Source organism: Bufo gargarizans, chromosome 3, assembly GCF_014858855.1.
Source record: "Bufo gargarizans isolate SCDJY-AF-19 chromosome 3, ASM1485885v1, whole genome shotgun sequence".
NCBI lineage: Eukaryota > Metazoa > Chordata > Amphibia > Anura > Bufonidae > Bufo > Bufo gargarizans.
This window is the reverse complement of record NC_058082.1, coordinates 16,286,494-16,313,207: the sequence shown is the minus strand read 5'-3', so window position 1 is coordinate 16,313,207 and position 26,714 is coordinate 16,286,494. Positions and strand designations below refer to the sequence as shown.

Below are 26,714 nucleotides of genomic sequence, written 5' to 3'. Positions count from 1 at the left end.
TTACGGGACCTCTCTCCTCTGCCTGGGTGCTGGGCCTAAATATATGCCAATGGACTGTTGCAGTGGTGGCTGACGTGAAGCCTGATTCTCTGCTATGACATGAAGACTGATTCTCTGCTGACATGAAGCCAGATTCTGTGTTACGGGACCTCTCTCCTCTGCCTGGGTGCTGGGCCTAAATTTATGACAATGGACTGTTGCAGTGGTGGGTGACGTGAAGCCTGATTCTCTGCTATGGGACCTCTCTCCAATTGATTTTGGTTAATTTTTATTTATTTAATTTTTATTTTAATTCATTTCCCTATCCACATTTGTTTGCAGGGGATTTACCTACATGTTGCTGCCTTTTGCAGACCTCTAGCCCTTTCCTGGGCTGTTTTACAGCCTTTTTAGTGCCGAAAAGTTTGGGTCCCCATTGACTTCAATGGGGTTCGGGTTCGGGATGAAGTTCGGATCGGGTTCGGATCCCGAACCCGAACATTTTCGGGAAGTTCGGCCGAACTTCTCGAACCCGAACATCCAGGTGTCCGCTCAACTCTAGTGACTACCTCTTGAAGCTCATCAAGAGAATGCCAAGAGTGTGCAAAGCAGTAATCAAAGCAAAAGGTGGCTACTTTGAAGAACCTAGAATATGACATATTTTCAGTTGTTTCACACTTTTTTGTTATGTATACAATTCCACATGTGTTAATTTATAGTTTTGATGCCTTCAGTGTGAATCTACAATTTTCATAGTCGTGAAAATAAAGAAAACTCTTTGAATGAGAAGGTGTGTCCAAACTTTTGGTCTGTACTGTATATAAAGTGAAAATATGGTACTATATATAAAGGCAAGCTTGCTCCTACTGTCTTCCTAGTGCCTTATTCTTATGGCACAAGAACCCCGGGGATGGCTTTATGAAGCATGGGGGTATGCAGTCTCCTCACTGCAAACTGGTGAAAGTGTTAATGTCACTTTATTTCATGCACTGTATTATGTCCTATAGGCTGAGTACGGTGTGGGAAGTTCTCTAGCTTCTCGGAGGCTGAATCCTCTTACATTTTATCTCTAGCAAGGCTGGCACCACCACTTCCCCTGTAGGAGGAAATAGAAGTCAGTGTCTAGTGAATTGCAGAATGTGCACGGCTAGAGAGCAGCCTGGAGCAGAAACACGAGGAATCTTCTTACCCTGGGGATTAAAAGTCTGCTGATCTGATATCGGTGACATATCCTGAGGATAGGTCATCATTATAGAAAAAAAAAAGCGGACAACCCCTTTAAACTAAGGCTACAGAGATCTCTGCATCTGGTGGGAGAATAACAAGCTTTCAGTTTACCACCATATAAAACAGGACAGAAAGGATCCACAGTCCAGAGACTGTATTGCAGGATACCGGGGGAGCACTATACAGTATAAGGTAGTAGCAGATGTTACATAAGCCGATTACACATACATCACTGCTGCCTGTGGTTTCAATAGGACACTGTACTGTTCAATTTCCTAATTCCTGAGATCTTATGGCAGGTTCTCTTCTTAGCACCATTCATAATTCTTAAATTTTTTTCAAATTTTTCTTTTAAGATTTTCCTGGTCTCTTCACGGATCAGGGTAGTCTTAATCCCATAAATAAGTGGGTTAAGCATAGGTGGAACCAAGAGATAGATGTTGGAGAAGATAATATGGACATAAGGAGGAATCTTCTTGCCATATCGGTGGGATAAGAAAGAGAATATGGCCATGCTGTAAAAGCTGAGGAACACGCACATATGAGGGGTACACGTGTTAAATGCTTTCAGACGAGCGTCTTTAGATGGAAGACGGAAGACGGCATTAAAAATCATGGTATACGATAGGAGGATGAAAAGCAAATCAACACCAAGGATGGTGAAAGCCACAAATAGGCCAAGTATACTGTTCACCCGGATGTCAGCAGCTGCGAGCTTCACCACCGCCATGTGCTCGCAGTAGGAATGTGCAATGACGTTGGTCTTGAAAGCAGGAAACCTCCTGATCAAAACAATACAGGGGCCGTCCAGAACAACTGCCCGGACCAGAAACACAATGACCAGTCTGGTTATCAGTCTAGTGGTTATTATGGAGCTATATCGGAGAGGCTTATATATGGCAATGTAGCGGTCATACGCCATGGAAAGCAAGAACCCAGATTCAATACTGGTTAAGCTGTGAATGAAGAACATCTGGAGAAGACACCCATTAAAGCTAATGGCTCTGATATTGAACCAGAAGATGGACAAGATTTTGGGGGAAATGCTTGTAGAAAGAAGACAGTCATTGAATGCCAACATGGAGAGGAATATAAACATAGGCTGGTGGAGTCTTGGAGACATGAGGATGACAACTATTACCATGATGTTTCCCAGCAAAGCCAATACATAGATGATACAGAATGGGATTGAGATCCAGATATGTTCATGTTCTAGTCCCGGAATACCAACCAGTAGGAAGTAGGTGGGATTAAAAGTGGAATTTGCCATGTTCTCCGGCAGGGATTTTGCCATCTTCTCTGGCAGAGTGTGGACAAAAATAACTTTCTGTAGAAACCATAGGTGATCCTGAAGATGAGATACAGTTGAAGAAATTCAGCTCTCATTGTCCTAGGCTACATGGACAACACAAGTATTCTAGCACTCAATGTCAGTCTGCTTCATTTAAAGCTAAGATAAAAGGTGTTACAACCTAAAAAGTATTCCTTTATCCCGGCACTGGTGTGACCACATCTACTGAAATACACTGACATAAACTTGTCAGTGTTATAGAATAGATTCCAGGACTCTCATGGTCACACAGCATTATAAATAATAGCAATGCTGTGTGATCCTGTCAGAGGAGCGTAGATCTGAACGGGCCCTCACACTGACACACTCTGCGAGTTCCTCACATTGAACCTGCTTGGGTTTGTCTGGCATTAGTGGGACAATGTTACTGAGAGTGGGAGATATTATGGCATTTCATGCGTCATTATCTCCAGCGGCTGATCAGGCGCACTAGAGACAACAAACGCACGTCCCTTTCGTTTATATTGTTCTCTTAACAAATGCATCCACGCCAAGCCAATAAACCCGCGTCTTGCGTGGGGGCCCTAGCCGGCGTCCATACATGAGCCAACAAAACACTGCTCTGCTGAACACATCAGTCTCCCCCGGCCCACAGCCCAGTGCTTAGCACATGGACCATTCGCCGACGGAGACCTCTGCACCTTCCACTGCTATGTGTCTCCAATTCCCGGTCATTTGAGGTATGAATTGTGCCAATGCGCTTGTACTCCTGAGGTTAGTAGTCTCCGGCTGTGTGTCAGTCTGTGATATACTTTCCTGAGTTCTGTGTCAGTTTGGATTTGTGAGTTCTGTGACCTGCCCTGGTTGTGAAATGATGTCATGTCTTGCTTTGGTCTGAATTGTCATAGTCCTAGTTTGTAGTTAATGTTCGTTCTGGTTCTGTCCGTGTCTGAATTCTGACCTAGTGTCCTAGACATTGTCTGTGCTCTTTAATTCCAGCTCCTTGAGTTAAAACATAACTTTTATACAGGGAAATATAGATAAGTGGTTGGCTCACACCTAGTGGCTATGATGAGTGCTACTAACTCAACTTGGGTGCCCGACCCAAAAAATGCAAATAGAAGGAAAAAAGGGGAGTGAGCACCAATAATATTCACATCAAATGATAACATTCAAATCCACTAAAAAATAATTGGTACCAATGTATAGATACTGATAGGGGTTGAAGAACTCGATATTAATGCCACAATCCTCTGGACATTAGTATAGCAGATAGACTTGTGTGTAACCCTTATTAAATCTGCGGAGTCCATTTCTGGTACTAGTAGTACCGCAAACCAAATCAAAGTGTCCAAGAAGTAAAAGACCACCTTTAATACTTGAGTTACCGCAAACCACTATTCAGATAGTAGTGTCCAAAAATACCCGCGCCAGGTCATTTCCACGTTATATATGCTGGTATAATATATTGGTGAACTTAGAAGTCCCTCCGTAGTTATTTGTAGCAAACAATAGGGCCGCTCAGAGTGGTGAAGCTACTACGTATTCGAATCGGTAGTATAAGTTCCTACCTGGTTCCTAGTACCAACTCCCGCTGTCGCGTTTCAAAGTCCTCCACGAGAGGCGAGCTGCGCCGGCCGCTTCGGCGTCTCGCGTCAACCGTCTCGTACTGATGACGTCACACTATCGCGGGACTAGGCAGGCAGTGTGTCAGTCTGTGATCTACTTTCCTGAGTTCTGTGTCAGTTTGGATTTGTGAGTTCTGTGACCTGCCCTGGTTGTGAAATGATGTCATGTCTTGCTTTGGTCTGTCTGAATTGTCATAGTCCTAGTTTGTAGGTTATGTTCGTTCTGGTTCTGTCCGTGTCTGAATTCTGACCTGGTGTCCTAGACATTGTCTGTGCTCTTTAATTCCAGCTCCTTGAGTTAAAACATAACTTTTATTCAGGTCAAGTTAACAACTCCACGATGTTCTTGGAGGGGACGCATTTTGCACATATCGCGCTTCGACAAGCAAAATTTTGAATTGAAGCTGTTCATCATCCCAGATCCGCGGGACTCATCCCTGCAGCCTTTTTTTTGCTATTCAGAAGGTTTTGGACACAGTGGACTTTGGGTGAGCTGTGCAAACATTTATTTACATTTTTTACTGTTTGTGCTCTGTTGGAGTCTGCATGGAGCTTTTCGCCTGTCTGTGTATGCTGGCGTCTGACTGTATTGCTGTACCACGGTGTCTTAGTTTTGGTCATATATTGCTATGTCTGAACAATGTCCAAATTCCTGCAGTCAGTTCCTGAAGTCTGTATGTCCAAGGCTCTAAAATGTGTTCCTGAAGTCCATTCCTGAAGTCTTTGAGTCCAAGTGAATGAAATCCATATTTCTTGGTTCCAGATACATTTGTCTGCCACTGCGCTGTGTCTTTTCCTTTGCCTGCGGTCATGTTTACCTTGGATTCACATGTATTCTGCCTGGTTCTGTATTGTGCCATTTGTAGCTGGCCAGCTAAGACCTGTCCTAGGTTGATAGTATAGCTTATATGTGTATACAGCTAAACCTGCCAATAGCGTTAATGCAGTTCATATGTTTATGTGTTAAAGACAAAAGCAGAGTTACTTACGGTGACATCATGTTTGGATGTCATATTACTGTTATTTTGTGTTCACAGAAGCATAAAAAGATAATATTCCCTTAAGATTCATTTTGTAATGTAAGGTAAGCTCAGTAACACAGCAGAAACAGCAGAAAGCATAGTGTTAATCTGTTGTTGCTGGGCAGAAGTCTAGACCAATCACAGCCAGCTTCTCACACAGCAAGAGTTTTCAACAATCACAGACAACCTCACACACAGCCTGTCTGGGAATTCACCTGGCAGGAGCTGCTAGAATCATTATTCACCAGATAGAAGAGCTGAAAAGACATTCACTCCACTGAGAGGTGTGTTTTTATGGGAACAAGAGGCCAAAATAGGTATTTAGAACAGTTATATAATGTTCATACTTTTAATATAGTGATTAGAACTGTATACTGAACCAGTTATATGTGTGTTTACTTACAGTTCATAGAAACATAGAAACTTAGAATGTGTCGGCAGATAAGAACCATTTGGCCCATCTAGTCTGCCCAATATACTGAATACTATGGATAGCCCCTGGCCCTATCTTATATGAAGGATAGCCTTATGCCTATCCCATGCATGCTTAAACTCCTCCACTGTATTTGCAGCTACCACTTCTGCAGGAAGGCTATTCCATGCATCCACTACTCTCTCAGTAAAGTAATACTTCCTGATATTACTGTAGCAGTTTTTCTTCTTTTAAATCTTCTCTCCTCTTTTACCTTGTTGATTCCCTTTATGTATTTAGCAGTTTCTCTCATATGCCCTCTGTCTCGTCTTTCTTCCAAGCTCTACATGTTAAGGTCCTTTAATCTTTCCTGGTAAGTTTTATCCTGCAATCCATGGACTAGTTTAGTAGCTCTTCTCTGAACTCTCTCCAAAGTATCAATATCCTTCTGGAGATATGGTCTCCAGTACTGAGCACAATACTCCAAATGAGGTCTCACCAGTGTTCTGTAGAGCGGCATGAGCACTTCACTCTTTCTACTGGTAATGCCTCTCCCTATACACCCCAGCATTCTGCTAGCATCTCCTGCTGCTCTATGACATGGTCTGCCTACCTTCAAGTCTTCTGAAATAATGATCCCTAAATCCCTTTCCTCAGACACTGAGGTTAGGACTGTATCACTGATTGTATATTCTGCTATTGGGTTTTTACATCCCAGGTGCATTATCTTGCACTTATCAACATTAAATTTTAGTTGCCAGATTTTTGACCATTCCTCTAGTTTTCCTAAATCCTTTTCCATTTGGTGTATCCCTCGAGGAACATCAACCCTGTTACAAATCTTTGTGTCATCAGCAAAAAGACACACCTTACCATCGAGGCCTTCTGAAATTTTGCTGATAAAGATATTAAACAATATGGATCCCAGAGCAGATCACTGAGGTTTCACCAATTGCAAACTACAAATTGCAAGCTACAGTTGCAAACTATGAACTACTTAACAAGCCATACAATTTGCAACCATACCAGATCATACTCAACCAATCTGCAAATAGTTACTGCTAGCTGCATACTGCAAACTGCAAACCAAGTTTAGCCAGTAGAACTGTAAAATCTCAGATATACCTCTCAGAGAGATCATAAAGTGCTTAAATAACTTAAAGTGACAGTACAGATACTGAAGAGAGAAATATTTCCACCATTTTATGTTGAATGACAAGATTGAACAGTTGAACCACCATCTTATGCATACCGCCATTTTGTGATATCTTTCCAATATGTGTTATGTACATGAACTATCTGCTGCGGAGGCGGCAGTGTTGTCACGGCGGACAAGCACTCAGACACACAGAAAAACCAACAACCAGGCTCTGAGCGAGAAGAAGGGGAAGGGTCGCCTCCTAGCTAATCCCTGACCTCTCTCCCTGCACTGCTCAGCCCACAGGCAGACCTTGGTGGTAGGAATGCTGTGTCCTCGTGCCTAGGCTAATACACCCTAACCTCCCTGAGATGGTGAAAAGGGGAAAAAAGAGCAGCCTGCTCGCACAGAACCTGGATGGGAGAGAAGATACCAACACAACTAAAACAGCAACAACAAGAACAGAAACCACACTTATCTTAACAGAGCTGGGACAGAAAACCTTCCTTGCTCGCTTCCTAGGCCAGACTGATTCCTATAATCCGCTCAGAGCACTGGAATTGAGAGCCATTTAAACTAATGACCCCACCCAGTGCACCTGATGGGAGGCGGATCCAGCACGACTCCAAAACAAACACTAAAGACGTGCTGCTATTCTGGCCGACCTCCGCACATAGTCAGAGCAGGGCATGACAAGTGTTATATATGAAGAAAAGTTGAAGTTAATAAAGAAGTTATTTCAAGCATTTGGGCTGCTCTTTAAACCTACTGTTTCCATAGAACGGCGCTAGAGGAATTACAGAGTAACAGACAGTCTGGTGAGACTAAAAGTCAGAGATATCAGAATTCTTCTAATGCCGCAGCGCAAAAGACACTTCATAGTGCTGCGCCTGACACGCCATTTCTGTGTGCCTGCTTTTTTCACCTGTGTTTATGACCTTAGTTGGTCAGCTGCCAAGTTCCCCCGGGACCATCTCAGGAGATATTACTCTGGTCGTTCACCTGCAGCGAAGTCCACAACCGTGTACAGGGGTGAGTACCCGGTATGTGTTTAAATAACGCTTTTAGGTTTTGGCCTAATTCCACAACCATTGGTCATATGCATATCTGTAATGGGTGGTTTGGGGGAATATACTATTGCTAGTAAATGAGGGATGGCCAGCAGACAAGGCTGTTAAGAGGAATTCTGTGCATCACAGTAGTATTTATATGGTGCTGATGAGGAGGTATTCTGTGCTGCACAGTGGTATTTATATGGTGCTGATGAGGAGGTATTCTGTGCTGCACAGTGGTATTTATATGGTGCTGATGAGGAGGTATTCTGTGCTGCACAGTGGTATTTATATGGTGCTGATGAGGAGGTATTCTGTGCTGCACAGTGGTATTTATATGGTGCTGATGAGGAGGTGTTCTGTACTGCACAGTGGTATTTATATGGTGCTGATGAGGAAGTATTCTGTGCTGTACAGTGGTATTTATATGGTGCTGATGAGGAGGTATTCTGTACTGCACAGTGGTATTTATATGATGCTGATGAGGAGCTATTCTGTGCTGCACAGTGGTATTTATATGGTGCTGATGAGGAGGTATTCTGTGCTGCACAGTGGTATTTATATGGTGCTGATGAGGAGGTATTCTGTTCTGCACAGTGGTATTTATATGGTGCTGATGAGGAGGTATTCTGTGCTGCACAGTGGTATTTATATGGTGCTGATGAGGAGGTAATCTATACTGCACAGTGGTATTTATATGGTGCTGATGAGGAGGTATTCTGTGCTGTACAGTGGTATTTATATGGTGCTGATGAGGAGGTATTCTGTGCTGCACAGTGGTATTTATATGATGCTGATGAGGAGCTATTCTGTGCTGCACAGTGGTATTTATATGGTGCTGATGAGGAGGTATTCTATGCTGCACAGTGGTATTTATATGGTGCTGATGAGGAGGTATTCTGTGCTGCACTGTGGTATTTATATGGTGCTGATGAGGAGGTATTCTGTGCTGCACAGTATTGGATGCTGCTGCGGAGGTATTTTGAGTTTCTCTTGGCTTGTCATGCTGTTGGGGAGGTAATGAACGACCTTGATCATGTAATCAGGCATTTCTGTTGTGCAGAGACTTCATAAAGGGGTTTGTGTGGTTCTGCTGCTCTGTAATCCCAGCCCGACCCTGGTGAAATAGTGGAACTGAAGATCAGCACCAAGTGAGGCCTGCACCGAGCAAGGAGAGACAGTGACAAAAGGGTTAAATAAAAAATCGTGTCTTTTCTGTGGTTACAGCAGAATCCAAGAAAGAAACATTAAAAAACAGAAAATAAATCCTGCTCGGCCGAGCTGTAACTATACAAATGCTGGACCCAACTGCACTAGGACCACAATGGTGCTGAGACCCAACAATAACAACCTACCTCAGCACAGATCTGCCCCAGACATACAGACGCTGTAATGTACATTTCAAAGAAACTGTGGGTGCAGTTAATTAACCCATTAGTTTATTAGTTTAAGTTGTCGTCTCATCTCAAATATTGGTGTCGTATCGCTAGGATTGGCCACCAATGTCAGAAAAGGGTTGTTCCCACCTCTGGGTCTTGCACCTATTTCTACAACAGGAGCCCCAAAGTGAGCGAGAGTGCACATGTACAGCCACCTCTCCCCCTCCATGGGACTGCCATAGAAGTAAATGGAGATTGCTTTGTATCACCCTATTCTGACACCCAGAACTCTTTTTTATTTTTCTGTGAGGACTTTTTGGGAAACATGTCACCTTTTGAAAATTTTTAAATCAAATTTTTGGTGAGGTGAAGTGACTAAAAATGCATAAATTCTGGCACTGGGGTTTTTGTTATGGAGTTCACCATGTGGGTCATATAATGTGATATAATTGGTTAACATGACAAGACTGGAGTTACCTCTGATCCCGACAGTTATAACCCAGAATCAATGGCTGGAGGGCAGTTCTGAGCCTGTGTCACTGACATGACGTACTATTGCAACACGGAGCGAGAACGACTTTGCTGGTATGACTTCATAGAGTGTCCATGATTAGGAAGGGGTTAACTAGCAGCCTACTTCTAATAGCCGGGATCGTCCAGAGAGAGAGGAACCTATCTGACTAGTCCCAAATACAACCCCAGGCTTGTTTTCCAGAAAGCATGAGCTTTTCACAACAGACCAGACATTCCCTGGAGCTTAGGACACATACGGAAAGATTCTAGAGAACCACGGAGAGATTTCTCAAGATCTACATTTTTTACGCCGGTCTTGTTATCCCCTGCTCCGCTGGAGGATGCTCTAAATTTTTGGCAAGCTGAATGCCTTCTCTGGTCTCACATATTCTTCTCTGTTCGAGCCTATGGGGTTGGACAGTTTTACCTAAATGTCAGTGTGTTCGAGACAGAACTCACCATCAACTGTAGCTTTCCTGGCCCACGTTACATTGTGAGATTGATATTTGTTACATAAAAATGTAAAAAACACTGTACTTCCAAATAGGACACGGGTCTGTAAGCCACATACAATAATGATCTATTAAAGATAATCTCAGGGATTCAAGGACCCATTGGTTGCTGAGCACTCATGGCAGGGCTCATACACACGTGAACCCTGTTCTAGAACATTGTAAATTGTGTTAAAGATGGAGCCTTTTCTAAAGTCAAAAAAAATTTGGGTTACAAGAGAAGTCCAGAAAATGAGAAAAAGAAACATTGAGAGTTGCTGACAGTATACAAAACTAGATGTGTAAATATTAACCCCTGGGAGCAGCACACACATACAGGAGATGATTGTCAGCTCTGAGGACAAACACTGCAAACCCAGCAACATGTTAACCTTCCTGATCTACTGAGAGGTGACCATGGATGGAGAGCTGAGGAGACAGACCTGTACTGGGAGCACATGTCTATCATACATAACAAGGAGGACACAATGACCAGGGTGACCCAGTTCCTACACTGACCTGATGACTCCACTCCCATCATCTTCTGGCTGTAGCATTCATAGACTCACCTGTGCTTTGTGTAGATCTGACATCCTCTCCGACTGCGAGACTTTATATCTGAGAGACGTCCCAACAGGATTCTCTGTAAAGCTCAACAGACAAAATAATGATCTTCCCGGACTCTGTGGAGCTGATGACACAGATCTAACGTTCAAGAAATCTGGGGACAGTGTGGAGCGGCCCCTGTAGAGAGTCCTTCAGAGTTGGAGAAAGATTAACTCTAAAAATCTCCACCAAGAATGATACTAGATGAGTGTTTCTGATTTTGGGCCATCTCAAATTATCAACTCCAAACCACCACCTGAAGAGCAACTTGACTTCGTGAAATGTTAAAGGCGCAGCTTAAAGTATTAATGAGCAAATGTCTTGAAAATCATTTCAGGTCAGTTTCTAGCAAATACAGTAGGTAACAAAATTTGATTTGTGTCTGAATCGATTCTACCCAAATGAAAGGTGTTCCAATTGCCCTGAAAATTGGTATATGTCACTTATAGGACTTTTTTTTATTTTGTCTTTTTTCAGTTAACTTTTGCTCTTTCTCCTCCCTTGACCACAATGGCAAATAATTTTGGAGTGACACTGACATAACTAGCTACGGGGAAACGTAGGTTTGACGGTGTTAACATAACAGAGTGTTTAAAAACACACCACGCCTTTATATATGTTCTGCCTTTTCATACTAGAAACTTTACAAAAATTGTCCCATATTGTGGGGCAGATTGTGTTTAAACACATGGTGTCATAGGAAAAAAACTGTGGCTTGTTCGGACTAGGGATACAAAAATGTTACCTCAACTGGGCAGATCCCGGCCACTGTTTATATCCAAACACTTTAATGTAATAAGAAACAAGTGGCTTGTTTTGAAAAAGTCTCTAAAAATTTTGCCTTTTTGACCTCTCTTTAGGAGGGAGGAAAACATTTCCCCATTTTGCTTTGATAGCGAAGGTCTAAAAACTATCCGGTGGTCATCATCCTCATCCTCCAGCTCTTACACCACAAACTCCTTCTCCTCCTTTAGTGGCAGCTCCTTATTCTCCATGGTAATTTCTCCAGGTGGGACCCCAACAGCTACACGGTGACCAGCAAGATTCTTCTTCCACCTTGCCCCTTGTTGCATCTTCGTCAGCATAAATATCAGCTAAGGGGGATGACATAGTTCATGCCACAGCTGTTCTTACTGAAGACTCTGGTGGCCTCTTCATAGGGCCTGAGTACAGGACAGGTATCTCTGATGAGCTGCCACAGCCTGACCTCAAAACTAGTGATGAGTGAACCTGGACCGCCACGTTCGGGACCGGACCGGACATTTGGGTGTCCGTGTACAAAACCAGAACCTGATTTTTGGCGCCAAAATCTGTGTCCGTTGTGTGCACTTTAAATAAAGCTTGTTGAAACCCAATCAACAAGCGATTAAGCTGTGGGCACTTGGAAGCCTTCACAGTCATGCCTAGTATTGGGATGCTCCAGGATTGGCCGGCCCAGTCACCAGACATGAACATCATTGAGCATATGTGGTGTAGGATAAAGGCGGAAGCATGGAAGACAAAACCAAAGAATATTGATGAACTCTGGGAGGCATGCTAGACTGTTTTCTTTGCTATTCCTGATGACTTCATCAATAAATTGTATGAATCCTTGCCAAACCGCATGGATGCCGTCCTTCAAGCTCATGGAAGTCATACAAGATATTAAATTTGAATCTCACAGCACCACTACTTAATTTGCTGACATATTTTGGGATTTGCAGTAAAGTTGTTCAATTTCTGTATAGGCGGCAAAATAGCAACCAGGAACGTTGCCTACCCCTTAACTATATAGGAAACTCCCCAGCAGCAGTGATAAGCGGCAGGGGCAATATTCGAATTTGCGATATTTCGCAAATATTTGGGCGAATATTCGTCAGATATTCTCAAATTCAAGATAATTTTCTTGACCCCAAAATATCGGCAATGTAATATTCACGTGATGAGCACGCAATACAGGCGCGGGTCACTTTTGCTACATTTTCCAAGCTGCTAGAAGTTTTCTGAGACTGGAGAAAATAGTTGGCACGACAGAACATTAAACCTGGCTTTATATGCAGATCGAGTGCTCCAATATATTCCCTATTGTGCAAATCGGCAATAACTTTGCAAATATTTTGGCGCAATACACAAAACTTTCATAACTATCTGTATCAGGATATAACCTGCACTGACTATCTGTATTATATATCAGCTCCACTACATCAGGATATAACCTACACTGACTATCTTTATTATATATCAGCTATCTAACTATCTATCTATCTAATGTAATAAGTCAATGTCAGTGCTCTCTCTCTCTCTCTCAGAACTCCATAAAACAGCAGAAAATGGCTGCTGGGGAGGTTCTTATATAGTAAGGGGCGGAGGCAGCTCTCCTATTGGTTGCTAGGGATGTTGCTAAGCTCAGACCAAGACATTGCAGCCTTCTCATTGGCCCACAAGCAAGAAGGGAGGTTACTGATGGGAAAAAAAATCGAGAATATTCGAAATTACGAATATATATCACTATATTCTAAATATTCACTAATTCTCAAAGTGCCGATATTCGTGATTAATAATAGCGATTCAAATATTAGTGATTACCACCACCCAGCAGCCCTTTTATCCAGTATTTTGCAGTTCTGAGAGAGAGCAGTGACATTGCTGAGCTCTGTGCTTTCATCTAGATCCTATTCCTTATCCAATTACATTAGATAGTTAATATATATATATATATATATATATATATATATATATATACTTTGTATAATACAGATAGTTAGTGGGAGATAGTCAGTGTAGGTTATATCCTGATATAGTGTAGCTGCAGGGTGTTAGGTAGTGTGATAGGGATTACTGTTTCTCTGCTGGCACCTGGATGTTCCACAGCAGTACTGGCAAAATATTCTGTGGACAGATGAAACCAAAGTTGAGTTGTTTGGAAGAAACACACAACACTATGTGTGGAGAAAAAGAGGCACAGCACACCAACCTCAAAACCTCATCCCAACTGTGAAGTATGGTGGTGGGGGCATCATGGTTTGGGGCTGCTTTGCTGCGCCAGGGCCTGGACGGATTGCTGTCATCGAAGGAAAAATGAATTCCCAAGTTTATCAAGACATTTTGCAGGAGAACTTAAGGCCATCTGTCCACCAGCTGAAGCTCCACAGAAGATGGGTGCTGCAACAGGACAACGACCCAAAGCATAGAAGTAAATCAACAACAGAATGGCTTAAACAGAAGAAAATCCGCCTTCTGGAGTGGCCCAGTCAGTGTCCTGACCTCAACCAGATGGAGATGCTGTGGCAGGACCTCAAGAAAGCGATTCACACCAGACATCCCAAGAATATTGCTGAACTGAAACAGTTCTGTAAAGAGGAATGGCCAAGAATTACTCCTGACCGTTGTGCCCGTCTGATCTGCAACTACAGGGAACGTTTGGCTGAAGTTATTGCTGCCAAAGGAGGTTCAACCAGTTATTAAATCCAAGGGTTCACATACTTTCTCCACCTGCACTGTGAATGGTTACATGGTGTGTTCAATAAAAACATGGTAACAATTAACTCTTTGTGTGTTATTAGGTTAAGCCGACTGTGATTGTCTATTGTTGTGACTTAGATGAAGATCAGATCACATTTTATGACCAATTTGTGCAGAAATCCATATCATTCCAAAGGGTTCACATACTTTTTCTTGCAACTGTATCTACTCAGAACTGATAAAATGGGAAGTTGCAAGTATTGTGCAAAAGATATGCGCATCATTAGTGCCGATTTGCGCAATTGCAAATATATTGGAGAACTCTAGCTGCATATAAAGCTATTGTTCTGCCGTGCATGCAAAATCTAATAAAAAACAAAGACCAGCGCTGTAATGTAATATTACTTACAGTGATCAGCTCTTCCTCACAGTCACGACAGTTGCTGTCCACCATTATCTCCAGTCTCAGGAAACTTCTAGCAGCTTGAAAAATGTAGCAAAAGTGACCCACGACTGTATTGCAAGCACAATACACGCATATTACATTGCCGATTTTTGCAATCAATAAAATAATGACTGGAGATCACAAATTCTCAAATTTGTGAATTTTTTGAAAATATTAGGCTAAAACTTCGCGAAATATTGCGAAAACGAATATTGCCTATTCTGCTCATCACTAGTGTTGATGGTGAGTTCACTATAAGAGTCCAGGAGGGGCCTGGATGTATTTTTGCAGTGTAATAATATTACAGGCTATAGTTACTAGAGAGGGGTCGCTGATCCAGGGAGTTATTCTGATTGGAGTTGGGAAGGATTTTTTTCCCCCCTAAAGTGAAGAAAATTGACTTCTACCTCACAGTTGTTTTCCTCTTGATCAACTTCCAGGATAACAGACTGAACTGGATGGACGGAGTTTTTTTTTCAGCCTTATAAACTACTAGCAGAAGGACCCATCTTCGCACGGGTATATTTCATTTAATGTTTGTGTGTATCGTTAAAAGATATCGACAGTATCCCCTACAACCAGGGCCGGCGTCATAACCCGGCAAACCCGGGCAAGTGCCGTGGCCCAATGCTCCTGGGGGGGCCCACTGAGCTGCTATGAGCACTTCCATCAATACAGATGGAAGCTCTCACTGCTGTCATTTCACTTACGCAGTACCCCTCTGGTGGGCCCTCTGAGTCACATGAGGCCGGCTGCTGCAGAGACTCAGACACGCCCCTTCTACAGCAGAAGCAGAGCAGAAGTGTGAACACAGGTTGTCAGTGAGTTTGCACTGTGAAGGGCTGGAGCAGAAGTGTGAACACAGGTTGTCAGTGAGACTCCACTGTGACTGTCTCTTCTCTGTGGGACAGGGGGGGGGGCTCTTCGATCTGCTGCTGGATGCTGGTTCATTCTATTTAGTTGTTTTACTGCCTCATTAAGCAGTTTGCCTCCATGACACCTGTCCCCCCCCCCCCATATCCTGTCCTATCTCATCCTCATGGTGCTCCTGCCGTCTCCTTTCTTCCCTCATGTATCCGGAGCTCCTGTTCCACCCTCCGATCTCCTGTTGCTGTCCTGCACAGACCTCCGGCCCCTGTCTCTCATTATTGTGGCGTCTAAACCCCATTCACCATAAGGACCTTCTAACGTCACAGGGTCATGTGACTGTGCCCCCCACAAGTACTGTGCCCCTCACTCTGTACTGTGCCCCTTTATACCCTGCAATATGCCCTCTTACCACACCCTGTGAAGTGCCCCTAGTCATTCCTTGTACTGTGCCCTCTTATACCCTTTTATGTGGTCACTGTATGGTGGTTTTATTATTGTACGGCGGTGTTATCCGGTCACTGTATAGAGGTGTTATCCGGTCACTGTATGGCCATAACTGTATTCCTTTCCCTGCCCACGCCATCCTTTTTTAGACCTGGCATGAGCGGGGAAATATACAGATTGCGGTGCTAAGGACCTTTGTGCTACAATCTGTTTCAGAAATGCGCCTAACATAGACGTATTTCTATATAATAAATGAACCCCTAATTGTATTATTATACGGGGGTAGGGCTGATATCGTTATATTATCTAGATTCTAGTGTATTATACTGTGCCCTGTATTTCCCAGTAAAAAATTATCCTTGGGAAACGTCCTCATCCCTGACCACCAGGCAGCGCTCTGTCAGTACATGGCGGCCTCCCCTCTCTGCCACGCTGCTCCACTGTGTACTGGGGCGTATTCTGACACTAGGGCTGGGTTCACATCCTATTTTTGCCATCCATTTAATGCATACCAAAAATATATGTATCCATAGAAACATAGAAACCTAGAATGTGTCGGCAGATAAGAACCATTTGGCCCATCTAGTCTGCCCAATATACTGAATACTATGGATAGCCCCGGCCCTATCTTATATGAAGGATGGCCTTATGCCTATCCCATGCATGCTTAAACTCCTTCACTGTATTTGCAGCTACCACTTCTGCAGGAAGGCTATTCCATGCATCCACTACTCTCTCAGTACAGTAATACTTCCTGATATTACTGTTAACCCTTTGCCCCTCTAATGTAACACTATGTCCTCTTGTAGCAGTTTTTCTTCTTGTAAATCTTCTCTCCTCTTTTCCCTTGTTGATTCCCTTTATGTATTTAGCCGTCTCTATCATCTCCCCTCTGTCTCGTCTTTCTTCCAAGCTATACATATTAAGGTCTTTTAACCTTTCCTGGTAAGTTTTATCCTGCAATCCATGGACCAGTTTAGTAGCTCTTCTCTGAACTCTCTCTAGAGTATCTATATCCTTCTGGAGATATGGCCTCCAGTACTGCGCACAATACTCCAAGTGAGGTCTCACTAGTGCTCTGTACAGCGGCATAAGCACTTCACTCTTTCTACTGCTTATACCTCTCCCTATACACCCAGCATTCTGCTAGCATCTCCTGCTGCTCTATTACATTGTCTTCCCACCTTTAAGTCTTCTGAAATAATTACTCCTAAATCCCTTTCCTCAGATACTGAGGTTAGGACTGTATCACTGATTGTATATTCTGCCCTTGGGTTTTTACGCCCCAGGTGCATTATCTTGCACTTATCCACATTAAATTTCAGTTGCCAGAGTTCTGACCATTCTTTAGGGGGTGGGTAATGCTAATTTGGAACCATCACATGACCTGCATTAACCAATAGAAGCTCGCAGGTTTTTCTCCTCATAGCCCAACACACGGTCACATGACCCTTATTAGCCAATAGAAGCTCGCAGGTCCTTCAGTTTCGACATACACACAGATTTACACCAGGTTTCCATAACAACCCAGCCATTTTTCTTCACTGCTGTAGGTCAGCTTTAAAGGGGCAGGGCGCTGTGGATGACACTGTTAAGGGAGCGGAGTGCTGTGGAGGTCACAGTTAAGGGGATGGTCCTCTATGAAGGTCAGTGTTAGGGGTCAGAGTGCTGAGGTCACCATTAGGGGGTGGGTAATGTGGAAATCACTGCTAAGGAGATGGAGTACTGTCACTAATAAAGGAGCAGCCACTATGGAGGTCACTGTTAAGTGGGTGGGATGCTGTGGAGGTCACTGTTAAAGGGGCGAGCGCTGTGGAAGTATATGTTAAGGGGGCTGGGAACTGTGGAGGTCACAGTTAAGGGAACGATCCGCTATGGAGGTCAGTGTTAAGGGGCAGGGTGCTGTAGAGGTCACTGTTAAGGGGGCAGGGTGTTGTGGAGGTCACATTTTAAGGGAATGGAGCTCTGTGGAGGTCACTGTTAAAGGGGCGGGTTATTGTGGAAATCATTATTATCGAGTCGGGGTACTGTGGAGGTCACTGTTAAAAGGACGGGCGCTGTGGAGGTTACTGTTAAGGGGGCGCGGGACTGTGGAGGTCACTGATAAAGGGGAAGCTGCTGTGTAGGTAACAGTTAAAGGGGAGGGCGCTGTGGATGTTACTGTTAAGGGGGAAGGTTGCTGTGGATGTTACTGTTAAGGGGGAAGCACTGTAGAGGTCACTGTTAAGGGAGTAGGGGACTGTGAAGGCCACTTTTAAAGTGGCAGTGGGGTACTGTGAGGTCACTGTTAAGGGAGTGGGGTACAGTGGGGGTCACTGTTAAGGGAGCGGGGTACTGTTCCATTGTAAAAAAACATATGTTAACGTATGCATTTTTTTTACTGGACTCTGCAGGATACAAAAACGTGGAGCGCTGCACATTTGTATACATCAAACCAATAGGAAAAATGTGATGCGAACCCAATGGGGGTGGTGGGGTACTAAAATTTTCTGTGGGGCCCAGTCAGTTCTAGCTACATCACTGCACATCTGCTTCTTTCCTCCAGGCCCGGCCCAGGGGTGACGTCATGATGTCCGTGTGTCTCACATCTGCAGCGGAGGAGAGAAGGAGCGCAGGGAGCTGCGGTTAGTGAATGACAGGACCGCCAGCTCCCCTGAACTCAAGCAATGATAGGTATCTGAGGGGGCCACTGGGGGGGTCATTACACTGTGAGGGCCCCTTACACAATATAATGACCCCCAGTGCCCCCCATTTAGTATAATGATCCCCATTGACCCTCCATTTAGTATAATGACCACCAAAGCCCCCATTAAATATAATGACCCCCAGTGCCCCCTCCATACAGTATAACCCCCTAGTGTGGGGACAACTGGGGGTCATTATTCTGGATGGAGGGCCACTGTGGGGTCATTAAACTGTAAGGGCCCTTTACATAGTATAATGACCCCAGTGTCCCCCATTTAGTATAATGATCCCCAATGACCCTCAATTCAATTTAATGACCCCAGAGCCCCTATTCAATATAATGACAATACAGTATAATGACCCCCAGTGCCCCCTCCATACAGTATTCCCCCAGTGTGGGGGCTATGGGAGTCATTATTCTGAATGGAGGGCCGCTGTGGGGTTATTATACTGTATGTGGGGCCACTAGGGGTCATTATACAGTGTGGGGGGGCATTGGGGGGTCATTATACTGTGTGTGGGGCCACTAGGGGTCATTATACAGTGTGGGGGGGCATTGGGGGGTCATTATACTGTGTGTGGGGCCACTAGGGGTCATTATACAGTGTGGGGGGGCATTGGGGGTCATTATACTGTGTGAAGGGCCACTAGTGGTCATTAAACTGAATAGGGGCAACTGGGGGTCATTATACCGTGTGGGAAACATAGGGGGACATGTAAATGTAAAAAAATGCCACAAGGGGGCCCACAGGGATTTATCGCCCAAGGGCCCACATGAACCTGGAACCGGCCCTGCCTATAACAGTGACATCTACAGTACCCCGCCCCCTTAACAGTGACCTCCACAGCCTGCTGTCCCTTAACACTGACCCCCCCACAGTGCCCCCCTCCTTAAAAGGGACCTCCACAGCAGCCCACCCTCTTAGGTTTGACCTTCACAGCTGCCTGCCCCTTTAACAGTGAGTTTCACAGCACCCTACTCCCTTAACAGTGACCTCCACAGGGGCCCGCCCCCTTAACAGTGACCTCTATAGCACCCGCCCCATAACACTGACCATAGGTTACAGTCTCCTTAACTGACCTCCACCGTTCCCTGCCCCCTTAACAGAGACCTCCACAACGACTGCCCCTTTAACAGTGACTGCCACAGTACCCCGCTCCCTTAACAGTGACCCCCACTGTACCACACTCCCTTAACAGTGACCTCACAGTACCCCACTGCCACTTTAAAAGTGGCCTTCACAGTCCCCTACTCCCTTAACAGTGACCTCTACAGTGCTTACACTGTAGAGGTCAGCATGGTGACCAGCATGGTGACCAGCATGGTGACGGAGACTGGGGCGTAAGGGCGCACGTAGGTAACTAGGAGTTGACCCGACGTAGAGGAACGGAGTGAGGAGGTAACCGAAGTTCCATAGAAGATAACAGCCTTTGTGGACACCACTTGGCTTGACTAGAGATGAGCGAATCGAAGCTGACGAAGTGGAATTCGTTCTGAATTACAGGAAAAATTTGATTCGCCTAGAAGCCGAATTTCCTCGTGCTTCGTGTCCGCGAATCGATTTAATCTGAAATAGTATAAAAAACAAAAAAATTCTGACTTCCTCCATCATTTGCTTGCGACAGGCCACCAGCCTCCATCTTGCTTGAAGATCTCGGCCGAAATCCTGTACGGCGCGAGATTACATCATCACGCCGGCCTGTGTGATGACGTCATATGTCACTATGCCAGCCGACGTGATGACGTAATATTGCACCGCACGGGATTTCGTCCGAGATCTTCAAGCAAGATGGCGGCGGAATTTATTTTATTATTAATTTTACACTCAGATGCCGCGATCATGTATGAACACGGCATCTGAGGGGTGCAATGACGGGGGCGGTGCTATCGCAGCTACCTGTTATTGCACCCACTACTTACAAAAAAAATGCGCTTCGTGGCAAACTTTTTTTTTTTTATTCGGCGAAGCAGCCGAATCTAATTTTCAATAAATTTGCTCATCTCTAGTCTTGTTGTGTTTGACATTTCCTGCATTGCAGTGTCCTATGTCTTTATATTGGGGGCAGTTTATTTTAAGATGATTCTGGAGATCACAAGATCATTGGATTTTATACTAAACAATGACAAAATGCCACCTTCAATAAATTACAAAGATTGCTATGTTCAGCCAAGTGTAGGAGAAATGTTCTATGGTCTGAAAAGAAACAATACCTGGGTGGATAAAGTGACCCCTATAATGGACCTTGTGGTTATGATATCACGAGAGCCTGGTCTCCTTAGATGAGGCCTGAAACCAAACATCAGATTCTCGGCACAATATTTTATTTTGTTTCATCTAAACTAATGGCTGTACCAATCCACATCGATGGGATAAGGAAGATAATAAGCCCATGCTGTAAAAGCTCAGGAACACACAGATATGAGGGGTACATGTGTTAAATGCTTTCAGACGAGTGTCTTTAGATGGAAGACGGGGGACGGCATTGAAAATCATGATATATGAAAAAAAGATGAAGAGCAAATCAACACCAACAACAGTGAAAGCCACAAATAATCCATATATACTGTTTACCCGGATATCAGCAGCCACGAGCTTCACCACCGCCATGTGCTCGCAGTAGGAATGTGCAATGATGTTGATCTTGAAAGCAGGAAACCTCACCTAATGGTTATTATGGAGTTATACCGGGGAGGCTTACATATAGCAAAATAGCGGTCATACGCCTTGGAAAGCAAGAAACCAGATTCAATACAGGTGAAGCTGTGAATGAAAAGCATCTGGAGAAGACACCCGTTAAAGCTAATGGCTCTGCCATTGAACCAGAAGATAGACAAAATCTTTGGAGCAAAGCTTGTACAAAGAAGACCATCATTAAATGCCAACATGGAGAGAAATATAAACATAGGCTGGTGGAGTCTTGGAGATGTGAGGATGACAACCATCGCCATGATGTTTCCCAGCAAAGCAAGTATATAGATGCTACATAAAGGAATTGAGATCTACATATGTTCATGTTCTAGTCCTGGAATACCAACCAGTAGGAAGTAGGTTGGATAGAAGGTTAAATTCATCATCTCCTGCAGGGTGTGGACTTCAAGCATCACTTTCTGCTCTGGTCTCAGCTGTAGAAACCATGGGTGATCCTGAGGATGAGATAAAGTTAGATGAGTCAATATTAGGGATGTGCAAATCGATTCAGATACCCAGGGAATCAGAATCTTACGTGATTTGATTAGGATGAATTACTCAAAATGGCATCCAGCACTTTAACGTTATCGATAGGAACCTTACAACATCATATAAACATAATTAGGCCTAGCTCAAAGAGTTACATAACCTACACCAATACGCCAATAACCCCCCAAAAAAAAAAAACATCAAACCAATAAATAATAATGTATAAATGTTTATTGGAATACACATCATATAAAAATTTAAAAGATACCACTGCGAAAAAAGCAGGGCAATACAGAAAAAGCCCAATATTACTGCTAAAGACATAGAACCACCACTGAGTATTAAGAAACATAATAGCGCCAATATTAAAATAGTGCAAGATGACATTACAAAAATGACTCAAAGCTAACGGCATCATTCAACCCTGCTGATAACATTGTTTTCAAAATGGTGATCTCCTTTTGTAGGAGTAATTTTTTATATCCCCCCTCTTTAGCCCAACATCACCCTATCTATTCCCCAAACTAGGAAGAATGTTTGATTGCTCATATGTATTTCCTTAAAGCGTTTGGTCATAGGTTGTAACTTGCCAAACTCCTCTTCTCCAATTGTCAATGCTGCCAGCATGTTCAGGTACACCGACCCTAAGCTTACTGACGAGGTCCTACATGTAATATGATGTACTGTCTTGTACTCATGTGCCCCAGATGTATCACAGAACTCAATGTATCTCACCATATATCTACAAGCTGAGCAGTTACCACAGACAAAAGAGCCCCATCCCAGGTCACGACTGCCAAATATAATATGCTCCAAGGGTGGAAACATAGTGACTGGTGGTGGAAATATCCCCAAAATTCCATAACCTCCTCAAAGTAACCTCCTCAAAGTAATTAAGGAATCTTTCGACAAACATGCCCTTAGATCTTGGTCAAACAGAAGTATAGGCCTTCTGTAGAATCTCACGCATTTTCCCCCACTGGGAGTTAAATGAGGTAATCAGTCTTGGTTTCAGATCAGAGGCCTCCTTCACTCTACTCACCGACATGAACTCTTAGGACGCATCCTTGGCTCTCAAGTACCCCTTTGAACCTTTCATCACTGGAGCAGATACAACATAATCTTAAAAACGTACCCACAGGAATGCCTTTGATTATCTGTAAGCAATGAGACCCAGCATGTAATAGGGAATTGGTTGGAGTAGGTTTCCTATACAAGTCAGTAGACACCCTACCATCTTTCTCCTTAATAATCAAGACATCTTGGACTTCCACCCAGGATCGACTGTACTTCCAAGATAACTTAATGTTTACTTTAACTCATTAGAGTTCAACAGCCGCAAAAAAAAATCCAAATCCGATGTGAAGCCCTACCAAATAAACAAAATGTTGTTAATATACCTTGACCACGAATCCACAGAGCCATATCCGCTAGTGTTTTGGATCTCCTTCCTCTCCCACAGCCCAGGAAGAGATTATCATACAGTATGAGGATACACAAGTTGCCCCCATTGCCGCCCCCTGGGGATGCAGGAAAAGACATTCCTTAAAAACAAGAAAGTTATGTCTCAAAATAAGATCCAAAAGTTACTAAATAAATTCAATCAAAACAGGTTCCAAATCAGTCATTTGTAAGAAAAACCTGGATGCCCTGATACCGTGGTAATGTCATATTGATTGTAAGAGGTCGCAATCACAGACTTCTCTTCTGACAATGGGGTTCAAGTCCAAATGGTGCTGTATTTTGGCTCTTCAGCACCTGCACAAACATAAACATCAAAATAAACACCTGACCGTCTAGGCACTTCCTATTACACATAGAGTCTCTACCTCACCTATAGAGCGCAGTTCACAAACAGGGTATCAGGTTCCGACACTCAACCGGTCAGCTCACCAAACACAAGTCCAGGGGAGAGATCCGGCTTCACTAAGCCGTACGGTCTAGTAGCCCACCTGGCTGTGACCACACAGGCCTCTCAGGCTTCCCTCTCTGTAGGGTCACTTCCTCTCCCCCAGACTCATACACTGAGGGTTGATTTATCCCAGCTTGATTAACCCAGCTGGCCTCACCTGGGGCCAGGCAACCTCTAATGGACTGGGGTGTGGACTGGAAGATTCCCACTACCAACCTGTCTCCCAGTCCAAAGAAATCCAGCCCATAAACTTTAAATAAAAAACAGCTCCAGCAACTATGCCTTGCTGACGACATACCATTTCTGGATTTCACTTCTCACCCAGCTAAATGAACAACGAGGTGAGATACACACCTCCACCATACCTCTACTGTGCACTTTACCACACGATGTATACTAGAGCAGAAGGCAGAGAAGAAAGATTATCTCATGTTTCTGGGTGGTGCCCTATCTGCGGGCTTTCCCATAATGCAGTCAGCCTCAGCCAATCAGGAGAGACGATATTAATATGTGTCATAAGTAGAGTTGAGCGGACACCTGGATGTTCGGGTTCGAGAAGTTCGGCCGAACTTCCCGGAAATGTTCGGGTTCGGGATCCGAACCCGAACCGAACTTTGTCCCGAACCCGAACCCCATTGAAGTCAATGGGGACCCGAAATTTTCGGCACTAAAAAGGCTGTAAAACAGCCCAGGAAAGGGCTAGAGGGCTGCAAAAGGCAGCAACATGTAGGTAAATCCCTGCAAACAAATGTGGATAGGGAAATGAATAAAAATAAAATAAATAAAAATTAACCAATATCAATTGGAGAGAGGTCCCATAGCAGAGAATCTGGCTTCACGTCACCCACCACTGCAACAGTCCATTCTCAGATATTTAGGCCCCGGCACCCAGGCAGAGGAGAGAGGTCCCGTAACAGAGAATCTGTCTTTATGTCAGCAGAGAATCAGTCTGCATGTCATAGCAGAGAATCAGGCTTCACGTCAGCCACCACTGCAACAGTCCATTGTCATATATTTAGGCCCAGCACCCAGGCAGAGGAGAGAGGTCCCATGACAGAGAATCTGTCTTCATGTCAGCAGAGAATCAGTCTGCATGTCATAGCAGAGAATCAGGCTTCACGTCAGCCACCACTGCAACAGTCCATTGTCATATATTTAGGCCCAGCACCCAGACAGAGGAGAGAGGTCCCGTAACAGAGAATCTGGCTTCATGTCAGCAGAGAATCAGTCTGCATGTCATAGCAGAGAATCAGGCTTCACGTCACCCAACATTGGAACAGTCCATTGTCATAAATTTAGGCCCAGCACCCAGACAGAGGAGAGAGGTCCCGTAACAGAGAATCTGGCTTCATGTCAGCAGAGAATCAGTCTGCATGTCATAGCAGAGAATCAGGCTTCACGTCACCCAACATTGGAACAGTCCATTGGAATATATTTAGGCCCAGCACACAGGCAGAGGAGAGAGGTCCCTTAACAGAGAATCTGTCTTCATGTCAGCAGAGAATCAGTCTGCATGTCATAGCAGAGAATCAGGCTTCACGTCAGCCACCACTGTAACAGTCCATTGTCATATATTTAGGCCCAGGTACCCAGCCAGAGGAGAGAGGTCCCTTAACAGAGAATCTGGCTTCATGTCAGCAGAGAATCAGTCTGCATGTCATAGCAGAGAATCAGGCTTCACGTCAGCCACAACTGCAACAGTCCATTGCCATATATTTAGGCCCAGCACCCAGGCAGAGGAGAGAGGTCCCGTAACAGAGAATCTGGCTTTATGTCAGCAGAGAATCAGTCTGCATGTTATAGCAGAGAATCAGGCTTCACGTCAGCCACCACTGCAACAGTCCATTGTCATATATTTAGGCACAGCACTCAGGCAGAGGAGAGAGGTCCCGTAACAGACAATCTGGCTTCATGTCAGCAGAGAATCAGTCTGCATGTCATAGCAGAGAATGAGGCTTCACGTCAGCCACCACTGCAACAGTCCATTGTCATATATTTAGGCCCAGCACCCAGGCAGAGGAGAGAGGTCCCGTAACAGAGAATCTGGCTTCATGTCAGCAGAGAATCAGTCTGCATGTCATAGCAGAGAATCAGGCTTCACGTCAGCCACCACTGTAACAGTCCATTGTCATATATTTAGGCCCAGGTACCCAGCCAGAGGAGAGAGGTCCCGTAACAGAGAATCTGGCTTCATGTCAGCAGAGAATCAGTCTGCATGTCATAGAAGAGAATCAGGCTTCACGTCAGCCACCACTGCAACAGTCCATTGCCATATATTTAGGCCCAGCACCCAGGCAGAGGAGAGAGGTCCCGTAACAGAGAATCTGGCTTTATGTCAGCAGAGAATCAGTCTGCATGTTATAGCAGAGAATCAGGCTTCACGTCACCCACCACTGCAACAGTCCATTGGCATTAATTTAGGCCCAGGTACCCAGCCAGAGGAGAGAGGTCCCGTAACAGAGAATCTGTCTTCATGTCAGCAGGGAATCAGTCTGCATGTCATAGCAGAGAATCAGGCTTCACGTCAGCCACCACTGTAAGAGTCCATTGTCATATATTTAGGCCCAGGTACCCAGCCAGAGGAGAGAGGTCCCTTAACAGAGAATCTGGCTTCATGTCAGCAGAGAATCAGTCTGCATGTCATAGCAGAGAATCAGGCTTCACGTCAGCCACCACTGTAACAGTCCATTGTCATATATTTAGGCCCAGGTACCCAGCCAGAGGAGAGAGGTCCTGTAACAGAGAATCTGGCTTCATGTCAGCAGAGAATCAGTCTGCATGTCATAGCGGAGAATCAGGCATCACATCAGCCACCACTGAGCCTGAGTGACTTCCTTGTTTTTAAGGTGTTTACTCCACTGCAATTCATGCTTTGCATGCAGGTGCCTGGTCATGCAGGTTGTGCTCAGGTTCAGAACTTTAATGCCTCGCTTCAGGCTCTGATGGCACAGCGTGCAAACCACTCGGGTCTTGTCGTCAGCACATTGTTTGAAGAAGTGC

General features: G+C 44.4%; 1 protein-coding gene and 1 pseudogene across 1 annotated transcript; both read right to left on the bottom strand.

Annotated features, from left to right (window-relative positions):
• Positions 1 to 1,453: 1,453 nt before the first annotated feature.
• LOC122931315 (olfactory receptor 52A1-like) lies at positions 1,454 to 2,482 on the bottom strand. Its single transcript, XM_044285378.1, has one exon. The coding sequence runs from the start codon at positions 2,474 to 2,476 to the stop codon at positions 1,454 to 1,456; it is 1,023 nt and encodes a 340-aa protein (XP_044141313.1). The 5' UTR covers positions 2,477 to 2,482.
• A 9,200-nt stretch (positions 2,483 to 11,682) lies between these two features.
• On the bottom strand, positions 11,683 to 22,850 carry LOC122931313 (annotated as a pseudogene).
• Positions 22,851 to 26,714: the final 3,864 nt, after the last annotated feature.

What these genes read in the sequence shown, in the direction of transcription:
- LOC122931315 (XM_044285378.1), bottom strand. Translation starts at nt 2,476, where the DNA reads ATGGCAAATTCCACTTTTAATCCCACCTACTTCCTACTGGTTGGTATT.